This window comes from Helianthus annuus, chromosome 16 (assembly GCF_002127325.2).
Source record: "Helianthus annuus cultivar XRQ/B chromosome 16, HanXRQr2.0-SUNRISE, whole genome shotgun sequence".
Taxonomy (NCBI): Eukaryota; Viridiplantae; Streptophyta; class Magnoliopsida; order Asterales; family Asteraceae; genus Helianthus; species Helianthus annuus.
The window spans coordinates 7,448,463-7,464,175 of record NC_035448.2 but is presented as its reverse complement, the minus strand read 5'-3'; the positions used below and the strand labels follow the sequence as shown (position 1 = coordinate 7,464,175).

General features: G+C 37.0%; 2 protein-coding genes across 2 annotated transcripts; one reads left to right on the top strand and one right to left on the bottom strand.

The window, feature by feature from the left end:
* Positions 1–2,917: 2,917 nt before the first annotated feature.
* Positions 2,918–3,596, top strand: LOC110916011 (dehydration-responsive element-binding protein 3). Its single transcript, XM_022160762.2, has one exon. It carries the CDS (start codon positions 2,918–2,920, stop codon positions 3,545–3,547), a length of 630 nt encoding a protein of 209 aa, XP_022016454.1. The 3' UTR covers positions 3,548–3,596.
* A 2,752-nt stretch (positions 3,597–6,348) lies between these two features.
* LOC110916010 (tRNAse Z TRZ4, mitochondrial) lies at positions 6,349–15,691 on the bottom strand. The gene is made up of 12 exons (XM_035986015.1): positions 15,420–15,691; positions 14,482–14,571; positions 13,910–13,954; positions 13,770–13,824; positions 13,654–13,697; positions 12,054–12,458; positions 11,435–11,694; positions 10,166–10,292; positions 10,028–10,078; positions 9,415–9,767; positions 8,155–8,680; positions 6,349–6,961 (listed from the first exon to the last, which is right to left on the bottom strand). The coding sequence occupies exons 1-12, from the start codon at positions 15,684–15,686 to the stop codon at positions 6,644–6,646; spliced, it is 2,541 nt and encodes an 846-aa protein (XP_035841908.1). The 5' UTR covers positions 15,687–15,691; the 3' UTR covers positions 6,349–6,643.
* Positions 15,692–15,713: the final 22 nt, after the last annotated feature.

Here is a 15,713-nt window from a genome sequence, read left to right as displayed (position 1 = left end):
TCCCCAAACACCCGATTTGGGGTTGGGTTCAACTGCTGATACCACCGGGCATTCTTCGGAATGGGAAGGTCTTCCTTCGGTATTGCTTCAGTCCAATCCCTGAAGGGCATGGCAATCGGCAACACCTCTTCACGGATGAAGAAGAACTTAGGTTTCCAGTCATGGAAACTCTTCGGGGGGTTTAGCAGAATCTTCTTCGCCGCACCACGGCTTGCAAAGGAGAAGAAACCCATCGTCCTCTGCAATTGGTAGAAGGCCCGAAACTTATCCACAGATGGCTCAATGCCATGAGAATGACACAAGAACTCGAAGTGACGAACCTTAACCATCCCAGGTGGGCTCATCTGCGATAGATGAAAGTTGTAATGATGAAGAATGTGGCCCATGAAGTTTGTAGCCGGCAATCTGAAATTACCCTGAAGAAAGAAATCTTCATATAGGGTAATGTATCCAGGTGGTGCATCAGCCGCGGTCTGGCCCTGAGCGGGATACCGGGCATCCCACTCTGGTGGGAATCGGAAGCTCCGAACGATTTGTTCGAAAAGCCCTAGGTCCCATCTGAGGACAGGAACTGGTCCTTCCTCAGTAACAGCAACCTCTTGATGTTCTTCACTCATATCGGAAAAAATTCTGGAAAAAACTTGGAAGATTTGAAGAAATCTTGAAGATGTGAAGAACAAGTTTGAAGATTCAAAGAAGATGTTTGAGAGAAAGTAACAAAGCAACGAAGAGAAGTGAGAACCTCTCACCTCTCTTCGATTATATATACCCATCGCATTTAATGCGATGGGTAACCGTGCCGCTTTCGCTTCTAGGCTAACCAACGAGAGGCTGCCACGTCAAGCGGAAAACCAGGGGTGACGGTTACCACGCGCGCGTGGGCCTCACTCTCCTGACACGAAGTGCAACCGCCGCAGTCGGCATGATAACATCCGTGCCAGGGGTCAACTCAAATGTCGCACTCAACGACTTATCCCACCAACCTGTCAGAAGTTCAAATTTCGAAGTTTCCCGCCATAAAAATTACAAGTAACTTCATGAAAAAGTTACATGAGCCGCGCAAGCTAAACGTCACCTCCAATAACCTTGCGCGCCTGTTCAGACAAACAATAAATCCTTCAAGACCTGCCTGGGTACCAGCGCAGTTGAAAACAACAATTTCCACATGCGCCACACCAATCAGGATCAAAAGGACATTTCCCCTATACCCTTATTTCTCTTATTTTTATTAAGTCCAGAGCTCCAACCACTTGCGTTGCGCATGGTGCAGCACTGGACTAGGGGGACTTGAAGGGGTATGGTCCCAAAAAGTCGCGCAAACCTCCGCCCAGGTTGCGCACGAGACCATACTCCTTATTTCAGAAAAGTTATTAATAAGATCCACGCGCAACCTACAACACGTCATGGTCTATCCCGCGCGAGGCAGGGCCCACAAGAGGCTCGGATATCAGCACTTAGCATAAAAACAGTGGAACAAATGAGCATACTAACCCCGCGCGGGTTAGTTTGCTGTCCAACAAGAGCCACACAGTAGGGAAGCGCACGGCTACCTACAGTGGTACATAAGGTACAAGTGGCAGTAAAAGGAGCCAATGAGCGTCTAGCAGGCTCTGGTCAATCGTGCGCCACGATCGCCTGACGAGAAGTACACAAGGACGCCTACGTGGCACCAATCAGAGGACGGAGACAACTGTCCCACGATCTCCACTTGTCTGCTGATGACAGAAGGACAACAAGACCGACAACAATGACACGTGGCTCCAATCAAGGTGCGCCAGCACCGACGAACGTCTAGAAGCCACTAAGCGGTCGACGCCAGTGAGACAAAGAGCATATCCGTTTTGTTGTCCGCTTCCGGCCCAAGGCCCATCAGCCCATAACCCCTTACACCTCTCCGGCTATAAATAGAGACCTCATTCCACAGGTTAAACATTCTATCCTCTCTACTCTCACTCTTAGCACTTAATTACTCTCAAAACAGTCGCTTATTCTCACGCCGGAGCCTGGTTAAGAGGGAAACCCCCACATTCCCCTCTTAACGAGTAACGGTGTTCTGTTTTGCAGGATCTGATTATCAAGTCGGAGCTCAAATATCCATAAGAAGATTAACCATTATGAAAGGAACATAAACCAATCTTAATTAAATCCCTAATTAGATCAGTGTTTCTTCAACCTAACAACTAGCAACCTATTGATTTTTTACCCACAACATCAGAAAACCACTCCAAATTCCAAAAACTATATTGATTTTTTAACTTTGAAATCGATCAGGAAATATTGTATACAGGTCGTAAAATGTTATACTTGTATACATGGAGATAAAAACATTCTTTGACATTTTTTTGCAAGATTCACCTATACGACCCGTATAACTCTATACGGGTCGTATAGTTGTAGGAATGTTAAAATAAGATTTTAGGGGTATGGGAATATCGATAGCCTTTAAAAAACAAATACTCATGTATATATATAAAAAAATGAGTAAAGTCCTTTTTGAGTCTGGTTTGTGCATTTTAACTATTTGAATCCAAAAACTAAACATGTTTTGATTTGAGTCCCTATGGTTTATATTTTTAACCATTTGAATCCAAAATGCAAACCTCATCCAAATCATGGACTAAAAGGGTTGGATTCAAAGGGTTAAAAATGCAAACCACATGGACTCAAAGGGGTGGATGAGGTTTCATTTTGGATTCAAATGGTTAAAAATACAAACCATAGGGACTCAAATCAAGACAAGTTTGGTTTTTAAATTCAAATAGTTAAAATGCACAAACCACAAGGACTCAAAAACGACTTTACTCTAAAAAAATAAAAGTTAAAAAACCAGTCTAAATATTATTAAGCAAGTACAATTATGCTATGAGCCAACACAATATAACATTGTCACAAGTCACCTAAACTCTCAAAAACATCAATGGCTCACACCAAAACCACCAACTTATCTTCTCCTTCCTCTTTCTCTTCCTCTTCCTCCTCCACTGCATCTACTCGACCGAACAACTCATCGCCTTCACAACAACCGCGGTCCAGCACCAAAACCAAAAACAACAACAACAAGCATCCAGTCTACCGGGGTGTCCGACTCCGAAGATGGGGCAAATGGGTATCCGAAATCCGACAACCTCGTCAAAAAACCCGCATTTGGCTCGGCAGTTTTCCGACACCAGAGATGGCCGCTAGAGCTCACGACGTAGCCGCCTTATCCATAAAAGGTAATGCGGCTATTCTTAACTTCCCACAACTCAAAGACACGTTACCAAGGCCTGCTTCTCGTTCTCCACGTGATGTTCAAGTAGCAGCTGCTAAAGCAGCCTCCATGCACGTGAGTTTGTCACCGGTGCATGCGAAACCGCCATCGTTGTTGTTGAATGATGATGATGATGATGTTGTTTGTAATGATGAGTTGGGTGAGATTGTTGAGTTGCCGAATTTGGACGGGTGGTTTGAGTCGTCGGAGATGGAGGTGGTGGTGGAGACGATGGATGGGTGGATGTATCCGGCCTGGGCGGTGGCTGACAGTGATGGTTTAACTGGAACTGGCTAGCCACCGGCCATATGCCGGATAATTTGATTATGTTTTGATACATATAGAAATTATTTTGCCCGACTACCTGCCATTGCTTTGTAATTGTCCTTTTTGTGTGGAATGATATATATCAGCTAAAAAATAAGTTTTTAGCAGTTAAAAGGGTATTTTAGTCATATTTGTTTTTTTGCATTTGTTTTTTACGCATCTAAAATTCATGGTTGTTCAAAAAGCTAGCAGTTGGTTTGAAGTTCGAGACTAGCTCGTTTGTAAATGAGCATAGCTGAACTCACTCGGTTTATACAACGAACCGAGCCTAAACTTGAGCCAAGGTAAATTCGGCTTGGGGTTGGCTAGCCACCGGCCATATGCCGGATAATTTGATTATGTTTTGATACATATAGAAATTATTTTGCCCGACTACCTGCCATTGCTTTGTAATTGTCCTTTTTGTGTGGAATGATATATATCAGCTAAAAAAATAAGTTTTTAGCAGTTAAAAGGGTATTTTAGTCATATTTGTTTTTTTGCATTTGTTTTTTACGCATCTAAAATTCATGGTTGTTCAAAAAGCTAGCAGTTGGTTTGAAGTTCGAGACTAGCTCGTTTGTAAATGAGCATAGCTGAACTCACTCGGTTTATACAACGAACCGAGCCTAAACTTGAGCCAAGGTAAATTCGGCTTGGGGCTTGCCTCTCGTTGCCTAGTTTAGATAAAGCCCAAATTTTGATATATATAAATTATTAGGGGAATGGGGGTGGTCACTAGTGATAGAATTTCATCACTCACAAGCACCCAATCAAGTTCCGCCATGTCATCAACCATTTTTCCATCACTCACAACCTTTTTTGGTGGCAATGGTCATCACTCACAACACCCAACAATAAACCCCCACACCCCCTCACATCCATTTATCACTCACACCCCATAACACGTTGAAATTATCATGGAATCTATACTATCACTCGTTGAACTTGTATGTGGCGGTGGAAGTTTGTTGAATTCCACGCGTTATAAATGGTCTATCACGGAGAACTGGGCACGGCCCCCAGTCCCCTTATAACCCACATGTAAAACATAGTTTTGATATATTAAAACACAAATGTTACAATATAAATTACAAGTTCTTTTGCTTATAAATTTTAGTATGTGTATTAAAAATATTTTATTATTTGTTTTTATACATATCAACATGTGTAAAACTATGAAGTTATTTAAAAAAATTAAACAAGATGGTTCAAGAATTTAGCTCGTTAAGATAAATTAGCAGAGCCAGCTCAACTTTGTTCGTAAACAAGTTGAGCCCAAGACCAATCTAGCTCGGCATGACTCGACTCGTTTACAACCCTACAGAATTGAACAGTACGAAAGAAAATGTTGTTGATGTCACGGGTGGTTTAATTCACACACTTTAATGAGATCTAGATAAAAGTATAAACATATAAAAATGAAATTTTCTACCAATTTAATCTTAGTAAATTGATTAGTTGAAGCTTTAAGATTATAATAAATGGCTATTGCCTTTGAAATTGAAAACAACGAGGGGTAAACAAGTCATTTTGTCAACCAAGCCAATATAGGATAAAACAAGTTAGAAACATGTCAACCAACATTTTTAATGTCTGGAGATATTGTATTGATTGATTTCCATCACAAGTACAAATGTCTAACAATATTTTTGTTAAACGACAACATTTTTAGTATACCAAAAACCAAATTTTAATTAAATGTTGTACCCTGTGTTTAATATAAAAGTGACTATAGTAGATCCTCCTACCAAACATATACTGCACTATTCAATTTATCAACCACTACTAATAATAACAGTCAAAAATATGAATTTGGAAGAGTTAAATGTCATTTTAGTCTCTATGGTTTGGGTCATTTTGCCAGTTTAGTTTAAGGTTTGAAACGTTGTCATTTTAGTCCAAATAGTTTCAAACGATACCATTTTAGTTCACTGGGTTAACTCCATCCCTTTATTCTGTTAACTGTCAGGGCATTTTGGTCATTTTATATGTAATTTTGTTAACTAGAATGACAATTCGACCATATAAAATGATCGAATTACCCTTCTAGCTAACAGAAAAAATGGACGGAGTTAACCCAGTGGACTAAAATGGCAATGCTTAAAACTATTTGGACTAAAATGACAACATTTCAAACCTTTGGACTAAACTGGCAAAATGACCCAAAACCACATAGACTAAAATCGGATTTAACTCAATTTGGAAAGAATGATAGAACAAAAATCTTTAAGGATAAAAACTAAGTCGAGAAAGTAGATCTGGTGAACGAACCAGCTTGAGTGAAGGTTTTTAACTCCGCTTCAAATAAATACACACCCTTCTCTCACATACTTACGGGTGAGGCCCGTGTGAGACCCGCACTTTTTTTTTTACTTCTAAGGGGGATATAATTAGTAAAGAGATGGTTGCGTTTAGATCAACCTTTAACCCACTACAGGTATATACAGTGTTCTCGTAACAGGACTTGTACTTGAATCGCATTGGTACAATGATTGTACCAGTTAGAAAAACCAGATTATGTTATAGATAAATTTGAAATAAAAAGAAATATTACTCGTTACCCTAAAAAAAAGAAAATATGTATAATCAAAATATGTGTTTTTGTTATTTTTATGCCATATAAACAATAAATCATGTGTGTATTATAAAAGATTTAATGTATACAAGTATCTTGCAGTAATATATAGAAAATAGAAAAGTCAACAATAAATACAAATTCATTTAAAAACTTAGTTAGGGGGGATGATTGCTCAATGAGATGTGTAGTTAAAAAAACGAAAATCCTGCTATTTTATAGACATATATTATCGCTATTTATATTAAAACAAAAAGAAAACCCTTAAATCCCGCTATTTCCACGCTATGAGGGCGTCATAATCAGATTGCGACTTGCAATCGCTTTGCCACACTAAACGCCATAGCGAGCGCGCTATTAATAGCTATGCCATCATATGTTTCCAGTTGCAGCAAAGTTTAAACTGATTATCTTATCTGTACATAAATCATTCTTAAGAATGTAATTAAGAAAACGACGGCCTCAAAAGAATCGGTAGAAAACTCGATTACATCATAAACGAACGGTGTTCAAGCAGCCAGAGTAACAGCATCCTCAACATCCTCGCATTCATCCACGTTCGTTTCATTTTTAAACAGCAGTTTAAGGTACGGAAGTACTCTTGGAAGCACATGTAAATCCGCAAAGTTAACGCTCATCATATCAAAAGCTATGCATGTTTTATGCATGTGACTTTCGTCAAATACCGGAATCTTTGGGTATCTTTGACTGAAATGTGTAAGAATGATTCGATACGCTCCTGCAGCGTTCCCCGTTTCAATTGCTTCTGATGTTGTACTGTGGTTTTTTGCTGTTGCTTCTTTCTCTAAAGCATCCTCAAAAGTCGCCTAAAATACCAATTTAATCAAATCACAATAATCACTTGTTAGTGCAGGATAAACATGAGATAAATTAGTTTCGTATCAACTGCAACAAAAGTGATTATCTAAATGTAACAGAAAATAACCTATTTTTACAAAAATGTTAATTTTTTTGGTTGTTAATCACCGAAAAATGTCAAAAACAAACCTATGATCTCTCGCTGAATTTATACATCAGTCTTAAATTCAAAGAATAAATTACAAAAATCGTCCTTTATTTATGTCACTTATTGCAAACTGTGTCCTTTGTCTTCAATAATTACAGTAAACGTACTCAATGTTTGCAAACCCTTGCAAGTTATGTCCTTTAGCCCTAACTCAGTTAATTTTTTGTAGTTAATTCTGACCAGATAGACCCCACATGGGGGTATTTTGGTCATTTAGTCTCATGTGAGGTCCATTTGTTCAGATTTAACCACAAAAATTAACTGAGTTAGGGCTAAAGGACATAAATTGCAAGAGTTTGCAAACATCGAGTACGTTTTCTGTAATTATTAAAGACAAAGGACACAGTTTGCAATAACTGACATACATAATGGACGATTTTGGTAATTTACTCAAATTCTTATGAAAAGGTCATTTTATGAAGTTTAGGTACTAAATCATGCAACAAAGAAAGACTTCACTTCACGTAAAAATTTTAAAAAAGCTAAATAATATAATATTGCAAAATAAAAGACCATTTTGTTAAAAGTAAAGACTAGAGAGACCTTTTCTTGAACTTTAAAAGTGACGGGATAGAAGCATAAATCGTAAAGTTCTAAGACGAACTCCACACGGGTGGTCCCTGTGGTTTACCTAAATTTTGGATTTGGTCCCTAGCTTTCTAAAAGTACACGGATGGTCCCTGTGGTTTGCACTTTGTAACGCATGTAGCCGCCAACCAACAAATCTAAAGGTTTTAGCAGGTGCAAGTTAGGGACTAAATACGTTACAAAGTGCAAACCACAGGGACCATCCATGTACTTTTGAAAAGCTAGGGACCAAATCCAAAATTTTGGTAAACCACAAGGACTATTCAAACATCTAATAAGAGCTTGTCAACCATTCAAACATCTAATTATCCAATATTAGAACTTTTAATAGCGTAAACATGCCCAAACACTATTTTGTATTTATCTTATTCTAGTTATTCAATACACGTAAATAAATTTGTTTACCTCGTGTATCAAAACAGTTGCTCCTCTAGAAGCTTCCACTAACGCAGAACACGGTCGAGTGTCACCCGAATATACAATCTTCCACCCGGGTATAACTCCCCCGTCACTATCAATTCTATCCGTACCCTTCAAAACCACCCCAAACGCTTCCTTGCAATGTTCAACACGAAAACTAATCACGTTTTCTAAGCCCGCATCACCAATCACATTTTTCAAATTCTTGAGAATCGGATAACTATTTAGTCGGTTATTATAGTTTGATTCAAAAGAAGCTAAAGACGTTTGTGTCGTAAGGCTACAATCAAGAAACTGCATATCTAAATCTTCGAGTTTTTCGTATGCATCTAGGAATCCTTTAAGTTGTTCAGGCCCAATAACGATTAAAGGTTCGTGAGGTAACCCCTTTAGCAAGTCACGTCTCAGAATAAGTATTCTTGCTAAACCCGTGTGGTGATCTGCGTGAATATGTGAAATCCAAATGCACTTTAAACGTTTGACGGCATTATCTGCGCCTTGAATACCAAATCTGTTTCATGAAAACGATGGTAAAACCAGATATCAAACGTGGAAATACAAAATTTTGAACTAATAGAAACATAGAGTTAATTACTGTTTTCGTCCCTGTGGTTTGTCAAAAATCACTATTTCAGTCCATTAGTTTAAAAATTGCGATTTCAGTCCCTGTGGTTTTACTTTCGTAACCATTTCAGTCCCTGTGGTTTCACTTTCGTAACCATTTCAATCCATTTATTCGGTTAGTACAGGGATTGAAATGGTTACGAGGTGGACTGAAATGGTTACGAGAGTGAAACTACAGGGACTGAAATCGCAATTTTTAAACTAATGGACTAAAATAGTGATTTTTGACAAACCATGGGGAAGAAAACAGTAATTAACTCTAGAAACATATGAGTAAAGTACACGGATGGTCCCTGTGGTTTACCAAAACTTTGGATTTGGTCCCCCAGCTTTCCAAAAGTACACGGATGGTCCCTGTGGTTTGCACTTTGTAACACATTTAGTCCCCAGCAAACAAATCTAAAGGTTTTAGCATGTCGAAGTTAGGGACTAAATACGTACAAAGTGCAAACTACAGGGACCATCCATGTACTTTTGGAAAAAGCTGGGGACTAAATGCGTTACAAAGTGCAAACCACAGGGACCATCCATGTACTTCACTCGAAACATATACACGAAACTTCACCTCAAAGAAACGCACAAGAGCTTAAGTTTTAGTAAATAAACATATTATTATATTACCTTCTTTTTAGCTGACCGAGTGTTCCTTCACCGCAATCTAGTAGTAAACTACCTTTAGAGAAAAGATTGATGAAGATAGAACTAACGTTTCGATACTTAGACGGTTGAGATGAACCGGTTCCGAGAAGGACAATTTCGACATTTTCTCTTGTTATATTTTTCAAACATCTAGAAACAACGTTTTGATTCACCCAAAGTTCTTCATCACCTTCCCAAAGCTGAGAAACGTGCTTAGCAGCATCCGAAATTTCTGGAATTTCCGAAATTAGGTCGTTAATGATTTCTTCGGGGCCTGCTTTAATCGGTATACAAGATCGGTCTAATCCAAGTTGTGCATAAGGACGCAAATGAAACTGTTTTAACAAATAAAACGTTAAATGATTGTTTAGACAAGTGGCCAAGAACGCTACAAAAAAAAAAAAAAAAAAACCGTATAGATACATCAATTTTTTAAATATCGAAAATATGTAACGTGGTTCCAAAAATCATTACTAAACTGTAGGTTGGCTTCTGTTTTTAATTTATTGCTAAAATCAGAAAAAAGAATGTAAAGTTTGTTTCAAGTTTATGCTTTTTTATTCCCGTATTTGAATGTAAATAATTATATATGCACCTTGAGAAGATTTTCGGCAGAAACAGTCTTGCAAAAATTTAGATCAGAAACCTGCAGGCGTAAAACGGTAGATTCTAAGTAAATATATTATAATCAATTATTAGTTATTTTTTAAGGATTTTACGGACTCGAAATTACATCATTTGAACGATTCGGTTGTTCAGGAGACCAAAAACCTGGAGCTGGGAAAAACTGAGGGCATAAATAATTCAGCCGAGCTGCAACTCTTGCACTAGATTGCAAAACTGATATCTCGATATTCTTCCTGAAGAAGTGATAAGAAGAAATTTTATAAAATCATAATTCAATGTTCGTACAAATTAATTCACTATCAAATTTGCTAAAAAATGGAAGGCATATTACACGAAACCGAAATGGACTTTACATTTATTCCCGGACTTAGCAGCCAACTTTGTGTTAGGCGTAAAAAGAAAAGTTGAAATTTATTACCGATTTTAGCAACCAACTAATGCCACATACGCAAAAAATGATTGTTGTGAAAAAAAAAATATTTATTAGTTGAAGAAGTGATCATATTTTGAAAAAATATCTTTAAAATTATCGATAAATGTCACATCAGACGCCACATGACACATTAATAGGGCTGTAAACGAACCGACGTGTTCATTTCGTTCATTAAGGAATGAAAATGTTCATGAACGGGACGTGTTCGTTTCGTTCATTAAGGAATGAAAATGCTCATGAACGGATCACAAACGCTTATTGAACGAGATTTCTTGTTCGTGTTCGTTCATTAAAAAAATGAACATGTTAATGAACACTTATGGAACGTAAACGAAAACAAACGAATACAAAAAAAATATTCATGAACTTAGATGGACACACATGAACATTATATAGTCATTATAAAATAAAATCTGCATTTTTCATCAAAAAGATTACGATTACGAAGAATCCACCAAAAATAAATGAGTACTTAATATAACTATCCGAACATAGTTGACATAATTGTCATAAACATAATTAACACAAAAATTAAGAAGTTTGTCAAGCTTTAACACAAACTGAAATTGAAATAGTCAAATGAGGGATGTCGACGGACGTGTATGCCGTATAGCATAACTATGGTATCAAAATTTTAAAAACTAAAACTAACAAAATAAAAATATAACACAAAAAACCTTTAAATGAACGAGAACACAAATGAACATAAACGAGTGAACATAAATGAACACCTTACCGAACATTCACGAACATAAACGAACGAACGCAACCTCTGTTCATGTTCGTTTGTTTAACTTATCGAACAAAATTTCTTGTTCATGTTTGTTCATTCATTAAATGAACAAACAGAAACGAACTTCCCGCCGAACGGTTCACAAACTGTTCGCTGAAGTCTGAACGTTTGGTTCATTTACAACCCTAGGTACATACATAAAGACTTACTTTTGATGCCCTGCCAGAATATGTTCGGCACCACAAAATCTTGACATCCACTTTTGATAATCACTAGAGTTTACAACCGATGATGGACTTAAGTGAATTACACAATTGACAATTTTGTGTTTTCCTTCCGCTTTATCGGCGTAATAATTCTCGAGATAATGCGTGGATAATATTTTTTGAAAATGAGAGAGTGTTGGGCAATCTACAAGGAGAACAATGGGCCCGGGAATCGAAGGTCCAAGTACATCGTCGGGATGAACCTAGAAAGTACCAAAAATGCATATTAGTTCAAGTTACGGGCTAAGTGATGGGTCCAAATGAGTCGTTTTTGTACAAAACGAAGTGAATTATTAATAATTAATTATTAATCTGTTAATATGATTGCCGAAAAAAAAATAACAATAATATAGATAATTAAATAAACGATTTGGAAGGTTGTATGCATAAAAATAGACTTTGAGGACTCTTGACCTGTTTGACCCAATTCACTTTTAACTATATTTTCTGATTTGACCCGTTGAGATAAAATATAACCCAAATTAACTGACTCATAGGTAAACGGGTCGAATTTGCCATCTCTCTATGAATAAAGAAAAAAAATGTAAAGTGATAAATGTACCATGATATCTTGTAAATCGGATTTCACAGATATTCCTTCTTGTAGTTCACGGTATTTGGGCCCGGGCTTTAATCCAAGTGCTTTGGCCTTATCCGGGTCAAATTTACCCCTGATCTCCGGCAACTCACAAACATATAGAACAGAAACATCACTACACTTTATTGCAAACTCATCTTCTTTACGCGTGCGGGTTTCAGGTTGCAACAACACAGCCGATATTTTGACAACTTTATCATGAATAAGTTTAATTTGATCACTTACGTTTTCGGTATCTGTATCCACTAAAACCATATCAGATTTGAATGATGCATCAAAGCATCGTGTGTGAACAGTGGCTGCATTTGGAACGAAAGATTTCATTGCGTCAACGAAATATTTAAGATCCGACGGTCCCCATACATTTACCTTCAAACACCAGCCAAAATCTATATTAGCAAATGAAAAATCCTTCCGTTAACTATGCAGTTAATATCACCGATATATCGGTTATCGGTCCCCTTGTGAGATATCGGTGCAAAATACCGGTCAGAATATCGGTACCGATATTATCGGCGATATTGACCGATATTTGACCATATATCACCGATTTTCCCGATATCAGTATCTTTCTTCTTAGTTCTACCATTCGACTTTCTTCTTATTGTTGCTATTAGTGTTTTAGGGGAAGGTTCATTGGGGAACACTAAAAAAGTGGGGAATAGCGGGGAACCGACTCAAACGAACTCCGATTGGACTCATTCCAGCGGCGTTGGAACCGGCTCGTCGAACCCTAACTAAGATCTCTTAACCCTAAACCCTAAATTCTAACTCCTAAACTCTAAACCCTAAAGCTAAAAAATAAGGCTAAATCCTAAGCTAAACCGTAAAATCTAAACTATAAACCCTAAAAGCTAAACCCTAAAGGCTAAACCTAAAGCTAAACCCTAAACACTAAAGCTAAACCCTAAACCCTAAAGCTAAACCCTAAGGCTAAACCCTAAGGCTAAACCCTAAAGCTAAACCCTAAAGCTAAACCCTAAAAGCCAAACCCTAATATATTTAAGGTTTAGGGGTTATGATTTAGGGTTTAGGGTTAAGAGATCCTAGTTAGGGTTCGACGAGCCGGTTCCAACGCCGCTGGAATGAGTCCAATCGGAGTTCGTTTGAGTCGGTTCCCCACTGTTCCCCACCTTTTTAGTGTACCCCAATGAACCTCACACTAGTGTTTTAAGTCTTAATTGTTAATTGTTAGTGTTTTAAGTCTTGATCAGTTCCTACTTGCTACAATTGTTTTGCATGTTGCAAAACGTTAATTTGTTAACGGTAGGAGAGTATACTGAATTGTTAAGTGTTAAATTGCTATATATATATATATAAATTCAGCATGATATTAAAATTACCGATATCCCACCGCGATTACCGATACCTGAAATATCGGTCGTTGACCGATATCCGATTTTTTACTGCATTGTTTGTTAATCAAACACAACATTACGATAATAATAATAATAATAATAATAATAATAATAATAATAATAATAATAATAATAATAATAATAATAATAATAATAATAATAATAATAATAATAATAATCCACGCTATCATCCTATGGATACTTACATATAACCCTTTTTCACCAGTGCCAGCTAATGTCAATAAAAGACCTGAAAAATATATTTCAGAAACTTCATATCGAAATTGAAATAAATACGCAGGCTTACGAATAATGCACCAACCTGGTAATCCACCAGCCGTTTCAGAGCAAACGCGTGAAAGAAATATGTGATCGATCTAAAACGTAAAAGCTGGTCGTTTTCATTACTATATAAACTTATAAATGTAGATTTTGTGTGAATCTTTATGACAACAATTTTACCTTTGACATCTTAATCTTATGTTCTGTACAAAATCGTTGTAGTCCCTGAACAAATCATAAGTATTTTCATCGTTAACTCCTAATCGTAATCATGATCGATATAATTTACTTAAATCTCCTATTCAGCTAAACATTCAACCATATTAACTGAATTAAAAAGTTTTAGAGTTAAATGCCATGTTAGTCACTGTGGTTTGGGCCATTTTGCCAGTTTAGTCCAAAGGTTTCATTTTTTTACCTATGGGTCCAAAAAGGTTTCACCGTTGCCATTTTAGTCCACTGGTTAACTTCATCCATTTTTTTGTTAACGAGAAGGGCAATTCGGTCATTTTATATGTAATTCTGTTAACTAGAAGGGCAATTCGGCCATATAAAATGACCAAATTGCCCTTCTCGTTAACAGAAATAATGGATGAAGTTAACCTAGTGGACTAAAATGGCAACGGTGAAACCTTTTTGGACCCACAGGCAGAAAATGAAACCTTTGGACTAAACTGGCAAAATGGACCAAACCACAGGGACTAAAATGGCATTTAACACAAAAGCTTATAAAAGTACATCAAAATGCTTACTTCTCCTGCATTGAATACAATTCTCATATTATCAAAGAAGAGCAAAACTGATGGTGATGTGTCTTGAGTATCCATTCCTGTTCCTAAAATCTACAAAAAAAAAAAAAAAAAAAAAAAAAGCCTTTTTTTCAATTAACAATTGGCAATAAAATAAAATTAGAATTGGCACAATTAGGGCTATAAACGAACCGAACATTCAGCGAACAATTTGTGAACCGTTCGGCGGGAAGTTCGTTTATGTTCGTTCGATTAGCTTAATGAATGAACACGAACAAAAAATCTTTGTTCGGTTAGCTTAGCGAATGAACATGAACAAAGGTCTCGTTCGTTCGACTGCATTCGTGAATGTTCGGTAACATGTCCGGTTACGTTCTCATGTTCGTTCCTTTATGTTCATTCGTGTCCGTTCGGTTATATTAAAACAATAATAAATAATAAACCTTTTAGTTAAACATATTGAAAACTTGAAACCCTATTTTTTTCTAAGTTAGCTAATATTTGGATGTTCAAGGCATTTTTTTGGGAATTATGTCTAAGTTAGTTAAACTCTGAGAATAATTATGTCTAAGTTAGTCAAACTTGATTCATCGTTTGGTGGCTGTAGTAGACTTCTTGTGTTTTGATTTATCATTTGATGGTTGTATGTAACTAACTACCCAAGTCCAACGTTTAAGGTTAACAAAGTTTTTATTTTTTATTTTCAAGTTAAATGTTCATTTACGTTCGTTTGTGTTCGTGACCAGTGTTCACAAACTGTTCGCGAACAACTGAATTTCCTTAACGAACAAACACGAACTTCAACTAATGTTCGGTATGCATTCGTGAACAGTTCACGAACATGTTAATTTCCTTAACGAACACGAACATGGCCTCGTTCATGTTCGTTCGGTTCGATGACAACCCCTAGGCACAATCATAAAATTATGATCAACATATACCTGAACATAAGAAGTGGTATTAACAGGATTAAGTCTTCTAGATTTTGACTTTTGGTCTTTGGGCCCACTCTTATCTTTACACTCAGCCCTTTTCTTGCTTTCATCCTTCATCTTCATCAAAGATGACTCCTTTGTGTCACTTTGCTTCAAAGAACTGAAAGATTTTGAATTGTAACTGTGCGGTTTGTTTGATGAAAGGCAAGTGAATAAAGGGTAAGAAGAAAGAACGGATTTTTTTATGGGGATTTTGCTGAAGATTGTGTTCATTGCTGGAACCCTAGAAAAGGGTTTTAG

Excerpts from the sequence above, each read along its gene's own strand:
- LOC110916011 (XM_022160762.2), top strand. The coding sequence starts at position 2,918 with ATGGCTCACACCAAAACCACCAACTTATCTTCTCCTTCCTCTTTCTCT.
- LOC110916010 (XM_035986015.1), bottom strand. The coding sequence starts at position 15,686 with ATGAACACAATCTTCAGCAAAATCCCCATAAAAAAATCCGTTCTTTCT. Across the intron at positions 14,572-15,419 it reads ATACCACTTCTTATGTTCAG|ATTTTAGGAACAGGAATGGA; the intron begins GTATATGTTGAT and ends TTTTTTTTGTAG. Across the intron at positions 11,695-12,053 it reads CCGATTTACAAGATATCATG|GTTCATCCCGACGATGTACT; the intron begins GTACATTTATCA and ends GGTACTTTCTAG.